This window comes from Chanodichthys erythropterus, chromosome 20 (genome assembly GCF_024489055.1).
Source record: "Chanodichthys erythropterus isolate Z2021 chromosome 20, ASM2448905v1, whole genome shotgun sequence".
In the NCBI taxonomy this organism is placed as follows: Eukaryota; Metazoa; Chordata; class Actinopteri; order Cypriniformes; family Xenocyprididae; genus Chanodichthys; species Chanodichthys erythropterus.
Genome location: NC_090240.1, coordinates 19,419,283 through 19,440,015, shown reverse-complemented (window position 1 = coordinate 19,440,015; position 20,733 = coordinate 19,419,283). Strand labels below are relative to the sequence as shown.

At 35.2% G+C, this 20,733-nt stretch overlaps 1 protein-coding gene across 1 annotated transcript; it reads right to left on the bottom strand.

The window, feature by feature from the left end:
- Positions 1-4,434: 4,434 nt before the first annotated feature.
- On the bottom strand, positions 4,435-17,097 carry osbpl2a (oxysterol binding protein-like 2a). Its single transcript, XM_067371637.1, has 14 exons — positions 16,965-17,097; positions 11,141-11,238; positions 10,955-11,066; positions 10,770-10,845; positions 10,493-10,627; positions 10,306-10,403; positions 10,038-10,220; positions 7,792-7,899; positions 7,517-7,606; positions 7,235-7,361; positions 6,729-6,848; positions 6,262-6,385; positions 6,057-6,147; positions 4,435-5,808 (listed from the first exon to the last, which is right to left on the bottom strand). Exons 2-14 carry the CDS (start codon positions 11,175-11,177, stop codon positions 5,706-5,708), a joined length of 1,404 nt encoding a protein of 467 aa, XP_067227738.1. The 5' UTR covers positions 11,178-11,238; positions 16,965-17,097; the 3' UTR covers positions 4,435-5,705.
- Positions 17,098-20,733: the final 3,636 nt, after the last annotated feature.

Here is a 20,733-nt window from a genome sequence, read left to right as displayed (position 1 = left end):
AGAATGATGTGAGGCTGGTTCGCACTGCCAGATTAAACGGGAACACTGAACCACAAACCACTGGATGTTGGTGTTTATTGGGCGGTGTGAGCCAGCCTTTAGTTTAGACTGAACTGTTCACAGGGTCCTATCTGTTGTGATGTTAAGATGCTGTGTTTTGTCATTTTTTTTTTTTCTATTTGCATTTATAAAGATGTTTTTAAATTGTTTCACTTGTCTGTGAAGTTTGTTCTCACTATACATGCCAAATTATCTGCAAGTCTCTTTACTTGGAAGAGGTTTTTAGGACAGATGAAGAGATGATTTAAAAAAAAGAAATGGGAAATGTCTATTGTTCAGACATGCAGGTAGTCTCACCCCACCCAGACTGCTCAAACAAACATAATGGAGGGTAAAAATTCAACCTATTTTGTAAATTCATGTTATAGATCTTATTGTGAATGATTCATCTAAAGCCGGTCTCTCTGCAATCAACTCCAAGCAATGGCCACATTTCACAATCCAAACTTTTCTTTTTTGATAGTACATTACACTCAGATATGTCACAATATGGGATTCAATGTTGCTACTTCTGTTTCAATGCAACTTTAAGCTAACTTCAGCTGTTCTATCATTTTAGGCATTATCTGTTCTTATTGGAAGTCTCAGTTTATTATGACACAATTTATGTAAATCTAACCAAAAACAATTGTCTATGAGAGTACATCCAGTTTTGTCCTTGTAAGGCCATTTTGTATAAACTACCGACTTAACAGAAGGATGTCTGGGAGAGAGGAATGTGTATGTACATGAACGTATAAACAAGTGTGTTTAGAAAGGGTTTTGGCTAGAATGAACCAGATCAGTTTGTGTAATTTTAAAGATAACGACCTCCTTTATTGGGCACCTCTACAGCTTCTGTTAGCAATCCAAACTAATTCATCAAAAGTCCCAACTGCCCCATTGCCAGCGCACTGCTGAACTGTTCATTTACATAGACCACAAAAACTGTTGAGGAATCAAGTCCAAAAGCTAATAAACTAAACAAACTTGTTCTTTAAATTATTTTACTAAGCGCACACTATTAGTAATAAATATAAGCCTATCGAAACCTTAGAAATCCAAAGTATTCCGAAAACAAAAATCTTTTTCAGACGAAATCAGTGATTAAATTAGGCGCTTTTCCAGTTAGGTGTTTTGATTGTATTTCGTGTGGACGCACTTCAACGTGACCAAAAATGACCAATATGTAAAATTTGTTTGATTCATTGCTGAAAAGCTTTAATGGTTAGTTCACCCAAAAATGAAAATAATGTCATTTATTACTCACCCTCTCCACACCCGTAAGACCTTCATTAATCTTCTTGAACACAAATTAAGATATTTTTGATTAAATCCGATAGCTCAGTGAGGCCTGCATAGACAGCAATGACATTTCTTCTCTCAAGATCCATAAAGGTACTAAAAACATATTTAAAACAGTTCAAGTAGTTCTACGTTAATATTATAAAGCGATGAGAATACTTTTTGTGCACCAAAAAACAAAATAGCGATATTTTAACAATATAGTGATGGGCCGATTTCAAAACACTGCTTCGGAGCTTTATGAATCGAATCAATGACTCGGATCTCCTATCAATCGGCTAAACTGCTGAAATCACGTGACTTTGGCGCTCAGAGTCTCTGATTCGATTCATAAAGCTCTGAAGCAGTGTTTTGAACTCGGTCCATATAGATATTGTTGAAAAATCGTTATTTTGTTTTTTGGGCGCACAAACATATTCTCGTCACTTTATAATATTAAGGTAGAACCACTGAACTCACATGAACCGATTTAAATATGTTTTTAGTACCTTTATGGATCTTGAGAGAGGAAATTTCATTGAATGCAGGCCTCACTGAGCCATCAGATTTAATCAAAAATATCTTAATTTGTGTTCTAAAGATGAATGAAGGCCTTATGGGTGTGGAACGATATGAGGGTGAGTAATAAATAACAGAATTTTCATTTTTGGGTGAACTAACCCTTTAACTCTGAATGGTTTAATTTAAAACCTGAAAACATGGCACCCTGGAAAGGATAACGAATTTAATTAGCCTACACAAATAACCAAATTTAATTGATGAAACTTTATTTTTGGTTTTGGGCTTAATGTCATACGATTTTGAAGTTGGAGGAAAAAATGAAATGTAGTTTTTCACTCCACCTCGGTACCTCCGCCTACATCATGCGTGACCTATCCAACATGGTTACATAATGCGAGGCTTTGTCCAAAAAACTGTTCACTTGAATCTCACATTCCGACATTTCCAACGTGTAGAGCACTTTGAAGCTGCATTGAAATGGGAATTTGGATCTTCAACCTGTTGGTTTCCATTGAAGTCCACTATATAGAGAAAATCCTGGAATGTTTTCCTCAAATTTCTTTTCAACTGAAGAAAGAACAACATAAACATCTTGGATGACAAGGGGGTGAGTAAATTCTCAGGAAATTTTAATTCTGAAGTAAAGAACTGTGAATATAAAGTGTGAATATAATTAATTAGTAAGGTAATAATCCACTTTTAGGTGTCGACCAACCCCTTCTAGCAGAAGGGGCGGTGCTTGTGTTTGATTGGTGGAGATTTCTTCATCCTTTGTTGTAATTGGTGTTTGCACATCATTATATGCCCACACAAATAGTGCTGAATTGTGCACTTATGAGATTGTAAATGAAAGACTGAAGTGATAAGTGTAACCTTTTAAAGGTGTGAGATTACATTCAGGCCTGTATTGAGGGCATCCATTCAACTTGCGCCACAGTTAAAACATTTTAGAACAAATTACTTGCACTTTGCTGGGCAAATACATTACCTGCAGCACTGTCCAAGGCATTTTCTTGCTTGTTCTGTCTTGAACAGTTCAATAAATCAGTTTGTATCAGGAGTGTTGAAGATCATTGTCCTCTTAACTTTCAAATAAGTCTGGTTCTTTTCATTGCATTTATGAATAGTGTACTGGGAAGAAGTCCATATCAGTTATTATGGGATTGTTTGTCTTCTTCTGAACTATTATATGCCTTTGTTACTTGGACAGGTTGTCTAGCTTTATACACTCAATACAGTCTAAATGAAAGTCCTTTATTTGAGCACTATTTTTTTTCTGACCTTGGAGCAATTCAGTAGCCCTTTACAAGGTTTGTCTCTTGAGCACTGGCAATCTTTTTCAAATAAATTATTAAATCATCTTATAATCCCACTCCTAAATCAGAACCAACTTTACCAATAAAGACAGAAAGCATGCTTTTTCTGTTATGTGTTTAATTAGATCCTCTTTATCAATGACAATGACTTTGATAAAGTTCAGTTCACATTTTAGGTCAATGCAGAACAACAGATATAATTCACAAATGTTCTCACCATCTTACATATGAAGGAAGCTGAAGCTTCTCCCAAATGGTTTGTCAAAAAATCCAAACTGATGCTTGTCCCTTGAGACAAAAAAGAGCCAACTGAAATTTCTTTAATTAGTGAGGTCTCACATATATCATTAATATTGCTATTTTACAAATAAGCAAATCCATTCGACAGTTTAAGTGCATTTCACGTGATCTATACAAATGTAGTAAAAAGTCACAATACGTCATGTACAATTATGTAAAGCCATCATAGCACCAAAGTGGTATAATTCAGGCTTCTACCTGTGAAATATTGAGTTTCACAACAGAAACAGCCAATCCCTAGTGTCATGACCAATATAAACAGTTTAACAAGCACACACACAGAATTCCTTAAAATTGACATTTCTGAGTGTATGCTTGCTTTACATAGTTGCATTCAGTGTGACCAGGTTTACTTGTACATTAACCTCGTGTGATTGCTACAGGATAAAGATGGCACAAAATCATGAGACAATTGGGGATAAGTTTTTAATGTCTCAAGATTTAAAGGACATTTAAAGCCATTAAGTTAGCAGCTGGTGGGATAATACACTGATATTTCTAACTGCTAGTAAGCATTGGTAGTGAGATTAAATCATTTATGTTTAGACATGCCACAATATATTGTATAAAATAGGGAATTAAATTTCCGTTAAAGTATGCCACGGCCCAAAGCTCGGCTTTTAGAATTGTACGCACTACATGGAACATGTTAAAGATAAATATTCTTGTGCTACACAATAAATGATGAACTCCCATTAAGTGTAGATGATAATCAATTCTAATATTTAGAGTTATTAATCACTGCAGTTACATACACCTGTGTCTCCATCAAACCAAACTGTCTGTGCAAAACAGCCAACAAGAGCGTGTAAAACCATCAGCAAAAGTACTAGCATGCTTGATACCTCTGAACTAGGCCAACCAAAGTGTTTTTACATCAACAGTGAAGCTTATTGACACATAAAATTGTACAATTCATAGACAGACAAGACATTCCCATCAATGTTTGCATAGCTTCTGAAATTTGTGAGTGTTAAAAAAAAAAAAAAAAAAAAATCACAGTATTGTTTAAAGTTTCGAAAATAAAATACAGTGGTGTCTTTCTAGGTCATTTAGTCTATGTGTGGAAAAAAATTAGTCCTTGCAGAACAAAGCTTGCTGTATGGCAAAAAGCTTGTGAGCAGTGAAGCACATTCTGAGCATTTTTGGTACATGTGAGCGTATATGTGGGCTAAGATGAAGCACTTTGACATTCGTGAGCCATGAAGTGTTGAAATCAAAAGAAATAGATTAGCACCCATCTCCATTTCATTCACCAGGCTGGATCGCTCAAAATTTGCAGTCCTGATGAGTTATATGGCTTTAGTTTCTACAAGAGAAAAGTGGCTTTGGCAACCATAAACGCACTCAAAATATCAATGCCAGGATGTAATAGGTTTTTAGTTTTTTTTATAAGAGCTTTTAACAATTAAAAAAAATTTTTTTTACTACCAAGTAAACATTTTTCATAAGCAGCTTTCATTTTTGTCTGTTGAACAAAAACAAAACAGATCTAAAAGGAGGAATGAGAATAATTAGCTTTAGTAAACTCCCCTGTACCATGGAGATGGTGAGAAAACGGCCTTGTCAATGAGATACAACCGTGATTTCTGAACACAGATGGGATGATTCTGAAAAATAAACTCCTTTTCCTTCTCAGGTACTGAAAATCAGGCAGAATACCTATGAAGTTCCTGCACATCATGCATACCAAAGCATTTCTGAGATGAGGAAAAAAGCATATAAGAGATAAAATAACATTAGTTTTAACAAAAACACAAATGAAGCTCTTCTAATAGGTTCTGAGCAGCCCCACAATTCAATAATCACACAAACATTGGCTATCTTCACAGATGGCACTGCAAATGATGCCTTCACTAACTGCTTGTACCCATAAAATGAATACCTGAGTGTAACTAGCGAGACACATGGAAAGGTAGGTTAGCACATACATAAACTAGCAATTTCTAAACCTATTCAGGTTTGCACAGAATGTTGAACTCAAAATCTAACATCAAAAAAGTGAATAATTTAAGGCATTCCCTACCTCTCAAGATAAATAAATTAATTCACGCTGAATTTCCAGATTCTAGTGAAAAGCGGAACTTGTGGAGAGGCTTTGTCCAAAAACTGTTCACTTGAATCTCACATTCCGACAAAGGAAAAAGGGAAAACTGAAAAGAGCTTAAGGAGAGGAGATGATATGGATTGAATGAAGGAGAGCAAAGGATGAATCTCAAGCCTCTTTCAGTCTTCCCAACCGAATCAGTAGATGTCTGGAAGGTCAGAGTACTTCCTGTCAAAGTAACCGCCCTTGAAGATCCAGTCTGCAGCCCCAGTGTACGGATTATTGCCTTGCTGGAACCATCTGAAAGGTGGGAGGCCAAAAGGTTATGAAATTTGAAACCATTTAAAATCTTCTGCAATCATTTAGTGTACAGTTCCTTTTTATTTTTTGAATGTTTTAATGTTGCAATCTGCAGTCTCAGAACTGGCTGGCTTGGAACTGGCATTTTAATGCCTACGGACAAAATGAGTAAATGTGCAAAACAATCAAGAAACCAAACCACTGAAACAGTGGGCAGTCACTGTTGTGCTCTTAATCCAAATCCTCACCTCGTAGACCATTCTTCCTCATCTTTAGCACGCTCTCTTCTGGCAGCTCTCTGCTTCTCTTCCAATCTCTCTTTCTCTCGACTTGCAGTTTCTGGAATTTAAGAGTAGCTTCTAAATTTAGCGGTAAAATAAGTAGAGCAACATCCAAAAGATAGCTTACAGGACAGATGGTAACAGAACGGGCCAAAAGAGAGATTGTCCATACCTATATCCCCATTCTCCATAGCTCTGATGTCCGGCCGCAGGCGACAGTCTGTTGGTGCTACGACTCCAATCATGCCAGGCTCCAGTTCATTAAGCGCCATTGCGAAGTTAGTAAAATTATACATCTGAATAGAATCCAGGAAAGAGAACAAAGAGCGAAATAAGTACACATTCTTATTCTGTGACAACTTATGTGATCATCTGTGTACATCTTAAGACATTAACCTTTAAAAAGGTTCCATCTACAAAGGAGTATGCAATGCAAAACCTTTGTAGCTCAATATCTCAAAACTGCTCAAAATGCAGATAGAACCTTATAATTCCAAGGTGGCGATGTGAAAAGTAATGTTTTTGAACATTCAATCATTAAAATCTATTCTAGTAGTCCCCAAAATCAAAATCAAGACTCTGTAAAAAGGCATATTATGGCTTCTTTAATACCATGTGAAAGTCCAAGGTTGCGGTTACCTGTGTCGAGTGTGGCGGTCGAGGGGCTACTCTCCACAGCAGAGTACTGCCTGGGATCATAGTGACTGTCTCCTGGGCATCTGGCATTTCATCTGCTTCATCACCCCCTGTACCCTGTTCCTAAATCACATGCATAGAGGACTACCATTAATGCCCCAAAAAACCATGTTCATATGAGAACCATTAAAGACTACAGATAAGGAAGCCACATGGACTAGGATAACTAAATGAACAACAAACTCTAGAGGGTGAAGGTGGCTCAGTTACTGTAGCATCATTGCTAAAACCTACTGTCTTTACCTTCACCTTTCACTGAAATTGCATGTTAATACAAAGGAGGGAAACAAAGAGTGATTTCCAAGGAAAATGCACTGCAGATGATTTTCAAAAAATCCATATATATATAAAATTCCAGTTACACATTGGAAAGAATTTGCTCTGTTTGATCTCTCTATCCTTTAGCAAAGATCCTGAAACTCTACTGAGGATGCATGACAACCTTTTACCTGCTTGTGTTTCTTGGAATCTCCTCCACTTTTCTTCTCTGCTTTCTTGTTGGCTTCGTAGACTTTTGGCTCAATGCTATATACGCACTCTGTCCACTTTCCATAGATAACATGATGCTTCTTTTTACTGAAATACACCCAAACACAGCGAGTCAACGATACAAGCACAAATACAATCCAGCTGTAAAAGACATTGCTGATGCTACAGTGGATGTGCAGTGTGAACACTACAGGCTAGGAGCCAGATATACCCGCTGACATTTGATACGAATGACTGCTCACCTCTTGTCCTGGATATGTCCCTCAACCCTATGCAGCTCTTTGCCAAACATGCCGCATGGCTTAAAATTCAGCACGCACTTGTCCCCAGTGCTAAAATGAAGAGAGAGGAGGTTTTCCAGTCAAGAAAAAGGCACCAACCACTGAGTGAACATAGATCCACAATGATACATGTGGATCGGTAGCCTATACGACAACATTATTTAAATGCTGGAAAGTTGTATAGAGTGAAAATACAGGCTGAATGTTTAGAGTCAGAAAGGAAAGAGATGAAATACCTGTGGTTGACAATCTCCACTGTCCCATACTGCTCAATCCACAGTTTACCCAGAATAACATTATGCACACAGCACATAGGGTTTGTCCATGTGTAAGCTTCTCTGTGCCTGAGGGAAAAAAATATTAACATTAGTTAACATGAACTAACTAAGAGAAATATAGTTCATATTTGTTATATGTTAATAAAAATACAATTGTTCAGTGTTTGTTCATAATACTTAATGCATTATTATATACAAATTGTTAATAGATGTGACTTTTGGTTTTAAAAATGTATTAGTAATGTAGAAATTAACAAATGATGTACAAGTATTGTTCACTGTTGGTGTTAAAAAAGTTGTTATAAATGTTATAAAAAAGTGTAACACCTTACAATAAGGTCACATTCTTTAACATTAGTTATTAACTAAAATGAACTAACAATGATCAATACATTTGTTAAAGTATTTATTCATCTTTGTTAATATTAGTGAATAAAAATTAAGTTGTTCATTGTGTGTTCATGTTAGTTAACAGTGCATTAACTAATGTCAACAAATACAAATTTTGAGTAAATGTTAACTAAATGTTAATCTTCATTAACTTAATTCTGTAGAAGTACTGTTCATTCTTAATTCATATTAACTAAAGTAGTTAACTACAGTGTTGGGGGTAACGCATTACAAGTAACGAGTTACGTAATCAGATTACTTTTTTTCAAGTAACTAGTAAAGTAACATTACTTTTAAAGGGAGTAAGTGCAGAGGCGTTGTGTGTAACATGACGGTTATCGTAGTTATTATTCCTTAAAAAATGAATAAAAACTCGAAATGCAATCTCAGAATATTGCACAAACCTGCAATAATTAAATGAATTAAATTAAACAAATGTGATCCTGGACACAAAACCAGTCATAAGGGTTAATTTGAAACTGACATTTATACATCATCTGAAAGCTTTCCGTTGATGTATGGTTTGTTAGGATAGGACAATATTTGGCTGAGATACAACTATTTGAAAATCTGGAATCTGAGGGTGCAAAAAAATCTAAATATTGGTTTTGTGGTCCAGGGTTGAAAATATACTTTATGTATTTAATTTCACTTTATTAACCAGTGTCTTTGCTGCTGACCTTTGATGATTCAATTCAACCATACATATAAGCAAAAATGACTTTAGATAAACATCACATTTGTGACCAGCCTGAAGCTTATTCATTTCACTTTTAGTGTGAAAGGGCCTTTACATTTGCCAAAAATAGACCTTTTTGTTGTTATTAAAAAACAAGACCTCTGCAATATTGTAATGCATTACTTTAGTAACTTTTCCCAATATTGGTTAACAAATGTTAAAGGTGCCCTAGATTCAAAAATTGAATTTACCTTGGCATAGTTAAATAACAAAAGTTCAGTACATGGAAATGACATACAGTGAGCCTCAAACTCCATTGTTTCCTTCCAATGGTTAAAGTTACCATCGTTTCTTACTGTATTCACGGAGACAAGACTGTCGTTATTTTCATTTTTTAAACAATTGCAGTCTGTATAATTCATAAACAACTTCATTCTTTATAAATCTCTCTAACAGTGTAGCATTAGCCGTTAGTCACGGAGCACAGCCTCAAACTCATTCAGAATCAATGTCAACATCAAAATAAACACTGTACTTGCGCGATTAGACATGCTCCATGACGAACACTTTTCAAAGATCCATTTTGAGGGTTATATTAGCTGTGTAAACTTTGTTTATGCAATGATAGAGTCGAGAGCTCTGGGGTGGCGGAGAGCGCGAGCAATTAAAGGGGCAGCAGCATGAATTGGTGCATAGTTAATGATGCCCCAAAATAGGCAGTTAAAAAAATTAATTAAAAAAAAAAACTATGGGGTATTTTGAGCTGAAACTTCACAGACACATTCAGGGGACACCTTAGACTTATATTACATCTTTTAAAAACATGTTCTTCGGCACCTTTAACTAATGAAATCTTATTGTAAAGTGCTACCAAAAAAAATAAAATAAAAAAAAATTATAAAAAAAAGAGCTCAGCCATAACTCACACCCAAAATCACGTCCATACATATACAAAACATGCTGAATAATAAATGTGCATTCCGGCATGTTACTTATCTAGCAAATAATGCTTTGGAAAGCAACTTACAGTACACTACGTGCTTTGCTCAAGGGTCCGACTGTGCTTGAGACTCTCCAGCTCCAATAAAGAAAGTGATCATAGTGTACATAGTGATGTCACATGAATAAAACTCACTTGGACAGCTCAAGTGTCATGGTGCCTTTAGGCTCCGCCTCCACACTCTTCCCCCAGAATTTCAGTTTAGGGTAGATGGAGCCGTGAAACGAGAAGTCCTGATTGAGTGACTCTGCATAAAAGGCGCTGATTGGTGGATGGTGGCTCACCTGTTCTGAGATCATACGGTAACCCTCATCCTCCCTGAGCACAAATATGCAAATTATTAATGCAAGCTTATTTTGTAGAAGATGTATAGCTTTTGCCTTCAAATGCTCTGTAGATTTACCTTGTGAGCTCAAATGTCTCTCCTAATAAAGGGTTAAAAGGTTTTCCAGTTCTATCCCATTGCGATGCAACTGCAGATACGGCGAACGCGGCAACAAGCTGACAAATGAGATGCAAAAGGATGTGTTTGAGTCTTCCAAGCAAGCACATATGTGAAAGTAAATTATTAAGAAGCCGGAGGCACTAACCTGCATACGCTCTATAGAGTCAGAATGTGTACAAGCTTTATGGATGAGGTATGTATGTTCCATGTACTCTGTAATCCTCTGCAAGAAGCTCAGCGGTTCATTGAAAACAATAGGCATTGTTATCTTGGACAGCTCCTGCAAAGATAATGAAATGGCATTTGAACAACGACACCACAATCTAAATAATATGTCTCTTTTAAGAGTTCATATTTCATGCTTTGTTTGAACTGAGCACTTTTGACCAAGCTGTTGTTTGGTCAAAGTAGCTTGCGCTCACCATTCCAATGCATTTCTTCAGAAAGCCCCATACACTGAAGTCATTTCTGGAGAACATGGGCGCTGGAAGAGTAGTTCTGAGCACAAGGACACACACATTAATACATAACACAGTCCAACAGTTAATGATCTTCACATTCTGTTTCCAGAAGCTGGATATTATTTCACATCATTCTGACACCTTACCGCCTCTCCCACACTCCATTCTCAGACGGCACTTTGCCATTCACCGTCTGCTTGTTCGCATAGACGCAGGCATCTTTAAAACTGACTTCACACGAGTCGTCTGATTCCAAACCTGAGACAGAAGGAGAGATTTAGCCATAGTTGATGAGGAAAATGCGATGTACTGTCCTAAACTTCATTATGTACCTGTCTCAGCATCATAGAACTCTTCCTCGCTGTTCATGATGGACAGTTGTTGCTGTTGATGTCAATCAGAAGGCATCGTTTCACAGCTTGAATGTGTTCTGTAGATCAAACCAGAGCACAGTAGGTTTGAAAATTAAATGGATATAAAGACCTATAGCTGGTCCTCATCAGTCCAACTAATAAAAATGAATCATTAACGTACTTTAGGCTACTATGCCGTGAACTTGGAACATACTGGACACTCATGCTGGCCCAATCTCTATCTATTCCCTTATTGAACACACAGAACAAATCCAATCACCTCACTGCAGTCTTTAAAAAGCTGTGCTTGGCAAAACCACCTAATGAGAGTGTCCGACCAAGCTAATCCTTTAATGGCCAATGGCAGCTCTTTGCAGAGAGAGAGAGAGAGAGAGAGAGAGAGAGAGAGTCAGCATCCGATCGTCATTATTGCAACTGACTTTACCTCTTCGCAATGTGGGCTTAATTAAATGAACTGAGAAATCAAATTCTCCTTGATCTTTTGACATATAAGAGGTCACTCAAAAACTCAAAACTTCCTCATTAGTCCAAAAACAGCTTTTATTAAAACCAAGCTTCCAAAACAACTTCTTTCAGATTTTGTCTCAGTATGATTTCATAGTTTTTTGATGTAAAAATCTTGCTAACATTATAAGTGGACCTCAGAGAACATTATAAAATAAATAAAATGCAGTTCATGACCACTTTAATGTAAAAATCCCATTCAGGAATTATGCGCAAACGTCCTGGTAGCACGTATAATTGTGACGAAGAGTGTCCATGATAAAGAAAATGGGAAATCTAATTTAAAACACATATTTATGCTGGTTTCATATGGTTTTGGTAAATATTTATGCCATTTTCAATAAAAGTATATGAAATATATTGAGGTTAAGTCTCCAAGGCTGCATTTGTTTGATAAAAGTACAGTAAAATGGTAATATTGTGAAATATTATTATATATAATTTAGTTAAAGAGATTTTATTTTAATATGTTTTAAAATGTAATTTATTCCTATGATGGTAAAGCTGAATTTGTGTCACATAATCCTTCAGAAATCATACTAATATACTGAATTGGTGCTCAAGAAACATTTCTTCTTATTATTGCTTTATTTTTTTGTGGAAAAACGTGATACTTTTTTATAGTATTTTTTTTATGAATAGAACGTTCAAATGAACAATCTGAAATATGTATTTTTTTTGCAACAATGTAAAATGAGACAAAATATTTCCTATTTTGTGTTTTTTTCTTTTTTTCAGAATGTTGGTTTTACCACATGATGGTCGCACCATATAACTTTGATTTTGCAAGAAAAAATAATTACGCTCAGCACTTTTCAAGACTTTCATATGTTTAATAATGACTTTTTCCCTTCCTTATATCAGAAAAGTTGACTTTTTTTTTTAATTAAAAAAACTGTTCATCATAAACAAAGTGTATTTAAATAATTGTATGAATTAGATTTGTAATGTATTTTTGAACAAGTAAAAAAAGGACAAATAAATCACATCAGTGACGTATCACGTCATTGACCCTCACAAACAGAAACAGGAATAGAAAGCTAAAAAGGAAAACTCATTTCAAGCTTCTCTTCAACAACTCTTACATAGCTGTGGATCACCAAAATGCAAAGCAGTTTAAAAAACTATTGACCATATAACAGAGGCGGGCACCATGCAAATAATTTGAAACACAGGCAGGCAAATCAGACACTTAGCAAGCTGACAGCTATCACATATTCAAACAACCATGTGGTAAACTGCCAATAGAGGAAGTCTTGGCTGGCTGAGCAGCACGTAGCCCCGGTCATTTTGCAACCACACAAATTCAAGGTAGCTCAACTGAAATGAATGCAGACCAGAGGTGGCTGTGACTGACCACACACTTTGGATCATAACAAAGAAAAACCTTGGACTCTTAATATGAAGGATAGGGTGCAAGGCAGCCAAACTGTAGGACGCTACAGTACATACGACAGACCATTTGTAGAAAACATTGACTTTGGAAGATGCCTTTCAAAGTTCAAATTTTCTGATGTAAAAAAATTTGTAAATAATACAATATTTCAATATTGTTTAAAGTATCAATAGAAATATAATCTAATTCCATTTACATACACACATTGCACAATATACAAAGCCTTCCTACACTGCATCCCTTACCCAAAAAGATGTTAATGGAATTATTCAATCATATATATGCAAGAAAACTCCCTAGATAACATATTGACAGATCACAACATCATTTAACTTTTTATACTTTATTTCAAACATTTTCAAGTAATCAAGCAAATAAAATACCTCAGAATCTTTGGGCTAAAGTGAAAGTTGGATGCATGACATTTGGCTATGACAGTGAACAGAGAAATCTAGTCATACAACTGACTGGAAAATAAGAGTGCAACAGATCAATGGTGACTAAGACAACCACATAAGTAGTTGGTTCTCAGAAAAAGCTGCACAGTTCCTGGTGGTGATACTTAGAGAAAATTATTTAGATAGCAACAATTGTTATGGCACATGTCATAGATCCCCTAAATAATGCCATTTATTTTCAAGTTGTAAAATTTACAGTGAAAAAACACCTTTATATACTAATACTAGAACTGCACGATTAATCATTAAAAGATTGTGATCTTGATTCAAACACCCATGTGATCTTATTCTTAAATGACAACGATTTGAACATTTAGGTCTGTGTTCGCGCTGCCGCTGAGCCAGAGAGAGCATTTGTCATGTATGGGAATGAAACAGCTTTACAAACAGTTTTTTCAACCATACATTATTGTTATTTCTTTGTTACAAATATTCTTATTATCACATATGTACTGGGATAAAAGTTTATAATTCAGATATAAACACTGATGTCTATGGAAACGATCAAAATAGAGTAAATAAACTATTGAAAGTAACACCAGTAGGTGGCGACAAGTGATGGTTAAAAAAATGTATTTGTCATTGAATCATTCATTCAAGAGATTTGTTAAAAAAAAAAGCTGATTCATCGAGTTATGAAATAAGTGAAGTCTTTATGAGTAATTGAATCATTCATTCAGACCGATTTTTAAAAAATAATTAATTCATATTAAATAATTTCATAATTGCAAAATGCCGCAATTAACATTTTGTCTAAACCTCTAGTAAATTACATGTTATTTTTAGCAGATGCACCAATATGTCGGCATCGGCCTATAAAAGTGAATTTTCACGCTATCGGCCAAAAAACAAAAGTCGATAGTCAGGGCCGATATATCATGTCAATCAAAAGACGGCAGAAAAATGCAATGCATTTGGGCTTTGTGTAAAGAAAATGCTAAGAAACCAGTATGATATTCAATATTAATAGTAATTTTATGAATTAATAACATTCAGAAAGTTAAGAAATATTAAATTTAATCTTTAAAAGTTAGTTAATACGTGTTAATACTAGTGGTTAAACAGATCGTTGTTGATCCGTGATCCGCACGGACCAAGCCCCACGGTTCGGCACGCATGTGATTCGTGGATTAATTACAAGTTTAACTGCAATAGAGTGAAAGGTTATCATTTGCACGTGTTTTGTCTTGCTAGTTTACACATCTATAAATAGATATAAAACCATTCCAGCGCTAGAAGAGGCAAAAGAGGATTTCGGTATTGCATGCCACGCTGTTATCGGTGCGCACAGACGCACATGCATACAAGGCTCGCACGCACACAGAGAGAGTACATATATGCACATATACGCGTTATATCAGTCAAAATACTCCTCTCGGCAAGTATTCTCGTAAACACATTCGGTTATGTCTTAATTGAACGAGGTGAGCATGGGGTCTTACTCTTAAAGTGACAGCAACCTATAAATTCCTGCTGTTATCTGTCATGTAAATCAAACAACTAAACAGCTTGATCAAAGATTAATCTATATTAAATTTATACAGTGAACAGTGTCATTTTACATTTAATTATTACATTTCTGTACATGAAAATTAATACTACAGTTAGACCTTATACTTTATTTGTAACTTTATCTATGCTTACAGTATTTGTTCTTTTTACAGTCTGTTCACTTGCCTTTAATAATGTATTATTTAGACTAGTAGTTTCTGCTGTGGTGTCGGAGTAGTTAAAGTGGGCTAAGAAATAAATGCAAAGTTACACCCCACCACCCAATTTTTTTTTTTGTGCTGATCCGAAAAATGATCCGAACCGTGGGTTTTGTGATCCGTTGAACCACTAGTTAATACTAATTTGAGTAATGTAACTGATATCAATTACTCTGAAACAAGTTGATAAAATGGAGAGAAAAGTGTTTATTTGCATTTCTTTCAAAAATATAATAATTAAAATATAATGATTAATTATTAATTATAATGAAATTATCATTAAAAGAAGGTATAAAAGGCAGAACCCCCAAACTATCGGTATTGTTATCGGCAGATATCACTCTGAACATTCAGCTATCTATTGGTATCGGTGGAGAAATTTAGTATTGGTGCATCTCTAGTTATTTTGTCTAGTAGTCTGTTCAGAATCGTGGGAGATCTATATTAAACCAAAAAATCGTGATTCTTAATTTATCCAAAATCATGCAGCTCTATTACTATGGTCTATGACTTGCTGCCAAGACAACTATAAACTCTGTAAGCTATTGTTTGTTTAACTGGCTCTCATTTATCCCAATAGGACCAATAGTTTTGGACTTTATATTGACATTTGAAGTAGGGCTGTCAAGCGATTCATCGCGATTAATCGCATACAAAATAAAAGTCTGAGTTTGCCTAATATATGTGAGTGTACTGTGTTTAATTATTATGTATATATAAATACAAACACATTCATGTATATATTTGAGAAATATTTACAAGTATATGTATTTATATATATTTTTATACAATTTATATTATATATAAATACAAATATTTTGAACATAAATAACATATTTCTCTTAAATATATACATTAATTTGTGTGTATTTATATATACATAATTACACACAGTACACCCACATATATTATGCATACTCAAACTTTTATTTTGTATCGCGATTAATCGTTTGACAGCCCTAATTTGAAGCATAAAGTTAGTTTACTAACTGTTGCAGCTTCACATTCATAGCTGATGGAAACAACTATATGAAATAAACATTATTAGCAGTTGTAAAATAAAACAGTTTCATCTACAAGACTGGAGTCACGTGTGAGTATACACAACAACTCAGTAATTCAACTTCTTAAGTCAAAATACTTCCCCCAAAATGTGTACTGCTGTCAACTAACAAATGGATGAGTTTAGCATCTTTCTCATCATCTTGACGGGTATAATGAGTGCCATTAAATACAATGGAGCAGATTTAACCCATCAAAAGTACAGGGCAAACAGCTGATCCGGACATTAAGAATGCACTGCTTAATACATGATCACATGAACATGGTCACTAAGCACCATATGAGCATAACACACAACCCTCATTCACCCATCCACATCATATAACCTAGCTAACGTTTAGCCATCCGTGCACGAGGGCAGGCTGACATTCAGGTTATGTACTGTTAGATATACAAACACATCTGATACTATGAATAACCTGCCTCGCTCGGCATCTCCAAACCAGATCTACTGCGGGCGGAAGGCACGGAGTGTTTGGCTTGAGCTGTTTTGACCCGCGTTAGCCGCTAGCAGTGAGCCTTGACCAATAATACACCCGCATATTACTCAACAACCCGTTTTATATAGTGAAAACCTCCAACAAAGCACAAAATAACACGACGTGCAACGTCGATCTTGCTTAGCAGGCTGTATACAATGTGTGTCGCGTTACCTTTCAATAACGTAAAGCTGGATCGCTCCTTTCTCCGGTGGGACAGAAAACAAGCGCCCAGTTTGGGAAGACTGACAGTAGGGCGGATACATTTCGCCAGGACGGGAGGACAAACTGGATTGGAGGGTTAAGGAAGGGGTCCAAACGCAGAGGGGCGGGGCAAAGGTTGATTGACAGAGGAAGTAGCCTGTTGTGAAAGAAGAGCCCTCTGCGAACGCACGATAATAACCTTTTGAAGGGGCGGGGCTATGTGGATGTTACATAAAGGGGCCGGTACTAAAAAGGCAGGGATGTGGGTTATTTATAATCCTAACAATAAATATCGCCTTCGGCTATGGCAGTGGCACTCCTTGATTGAATATGACTGTTGTCTAGGAATAGATAGAATTATTTAGTTTTATAGACAACACATTGATTTTAGGGCGTGAATAAGAAAAAGAAGTAAGAATCTATAGAAATATCATATGAATTCATAAATAGGATAGATTACACTGTCATATTTTAACTAAGGTGACCAGATTTCTGAAATGGAAATATTTGAGTCATCAAAATATCATTTATGATCTATTAAAAAATGGAGACAATACATTTTGAATGTTTTTGTTTTTTAATATTATTACATTAATTATTATTAGGCTATGATTTAGTTTGATTATTAGGATTGTTTTGGTCTGGTTTTAATACAATTCACCAAAAAGCTATTACACTATTAACAGTAACCACTGTAAAAACAGTTCAATATACCTATTATGTTAACAAATGTATGACTTTACAAAAGCTCGTTACAAAAATAAAAGATAAGATAAGAAAAATAACAAATTTAACAACATTTTTAACATTTATTATTGAATTTAATGTTTTTATATTCACAAGCTATACAACTTTTTACATTTTAACGATTTTTAACTATTATTTTGCATTTAGACACATTGTAACGCACAAAGTAGCCTAAGTTGCAAGAGTATGATTATTTATTTTTTATTATTTTTATTTACTCGTATCTGAGTGTACCTTCACCACTTGATATTGTTAAAGGGTTAGTTTACCCAAAAATGAAAATAATGTCATTTATTACTCACCCTCATGCCGTTCCACACCCGTAAGACCTTCGCTCATCTTCGGAACTCAAATTAAGATATTTTTTGTTGAAATCCGATGGCTCCGTGAGGCCTGCATATAGGGAGCAATGACATTTCCTCTCTCAAGATACATTAATGTAACGTTACTAAAAACATATTTAAATCAGTTCATGTGAGTACAGTGGTTCAATATTTATATTATAAATCGACAAGAATATTTTGGTGCGCCAAAAAAAATAAAATAACGGTATATATACTGATGGCCGCTTTCAAAACACTGCTTCATGAAGCTTTGGAGCATTATGAATCGTTTGTATCGAATCATGATTTGGATCGCGTGTCAAACCGCCAAACTGCTGAAATCACGTGACTTTGGCGCTCCAAACAGCAGATTCGACACGCTGATTCATAACGCTCCGAATCTTCCTGAAGCAGTGTTTTGAAATCGGCCATCACTGTATAAGTTAGTTTTATAATCGCTTTATAATATTAATATTGAACCACTGTACTCACATGAACTGATTTAAATATGTTTTTAGTAACTTTATCAATATCGCTTTATAATATTAATATTGAACCACTGTACTCACATGAACTGATTTAAATATGTTTTTAGTAACTTTATGGATCTTGAGAGAGTAAGTGTCATCGCTGGCTATGCAGGCCTCACTGAGCCATCAACGAAAATATCTTAATTTGCGTTCCGAAGATTAATGAAGGTCTTACGGGTGTGGAACGCATGAGGGTGAGTAATAAATGACATAATTTTCATTTTTGGGGGAACTAACCCTTTAAGATGTGTGTGTGGTTCAAATGACGTTAACTGCGGAACTTTTGGGGACGTTTAAAGTAGGCCTAGTGCAAAACAATCCCGCACGCTGTTGAGGTCCTGTTAAAAAACACATACAAACAGTATTAATTTAATTTAACATGAATAGTTAGTACGTTAGTACCTTAAAACCCGTTAATGATGTTTCTTTTTGTCCAAGTTACGTTCTTCACGCGGCGCGCGCGACCAAGTGTAGCAGTGTAGCTGCACAGCCCCCTCTGTGGGTGAACATAATCACCACACGATTGCTCCGATAACCAAGAGGCTTTTTTGCAATGTATTTGCGGGTTGTTTTGAACGAGCTGTAAAACGGGTACAGCTCCAGTCGGGGACAGAACACAAAAAACTGGGACTGTCCCCGGAAAACGGGTAGGCTACGTCTGGTCACCCTAATTTTAACACAAACAGTTACATTAAAGCTCGTAGGCTACAGCTTAATTTAATATTTTGAAATCATATAACATAAAAGAGTTATATCGGTTAGTCTGCATGTTGTTCTTGAGAAAGTCACATGTTAAATTTAACAATTAAGTACACCACTAGCAAAATAGCATTTTTTTTTTCTTGTTACGTTTTGTTGAACGCAATGTACCTCGGCATGAATAAATTATTTAAAAAATATTTTGCGTTTGATTAGTTTCTTCATTTATTTATTTTATTTTATTTTTTGTTTTCATTTATGCTATTGTTTTGTTACTTGCCGTTACTTTCAATTAACAGAAAGGCCTAGTGATGAGCCAGAATTTATATACACAATGAGGGCTTTTCACACTTGAAATAGCTAGTTAACCCTGTGAGCTATTTAAATTCTCTAAATAGAAACGTGGATAAGAAAATTCTATTCCAATTTCTAGTACATATTATTGAATAATCCTATCTCGCAGGTTATGTTCTGCTAATTTATTATGGACCAACTCTCGCCCCCTTCCTAGGCGACCGCCCATAGTGAGTCTATCACCTAAATAGATCTCCTCAGGATCTTCCGTTTCAGCCACTAGATGTCAGCCGAGCAATGTTTTAATCATAGTTGCGTGCCATTGAGAAGTGTTGTGATAAACGTTCTTCCCTTTGAACCATTATATTATATTATATTATATTATATTATATTATATTATATTATATTATATTATATTATATTATATTATATTATATTATATTATATATACACTGCCCTTAAAAGTTTTTAAACACCCCTGGCAAAGTATGGTTTTGGATGATATCAGCATAAATCCTTATCATTTTTTTGGTGCAAATACATTAAAGTAACTTGACATTATCATTGAAGACCAGCAATAATAATTTTCATTTTGATTACATAATAATGGCAATATATACATGTCAAAGTCAGACATGCCCCTTTGCCAGCTGTGATGCCTGGTTACTGGTTTAAACTTGGCCCAGGTTTGTAAAAGATATTTGGGTCAGCACACCTTAATTAAGTTTAGAATACAATGAACCAATTAGAACCCAGTTTAGGCCAGATAGCTGCTAATGTCGGATATTTTGATGAATCGAAAATGTAAGTTTTTTTCTATGTATAAACTGTTTATATAATAAAATATGTTCTCGTAGTTTGTGTTGTCCCTTATCAGTGCAAATTTATCACAAATTAAAAAGGATTCATGCCAATATTGTCCAAAACCCCACTTTTCTAGGGCGTTTCCAAACTTTTGGAGGGCAGTGTATATATAAAAGAGATTTAGTTATGAATCAAGCTTATTATGCCTACAGACACTGTTACCGATATCAGTAAAGTATGTAATAACTGAAAAATAAAAATAAACTGTGTTTTCAATTATATATTTAACAAATATGCATGAGTGTCTGGGAAAATACTATAATTTTACGCTAGTAAAGCAAT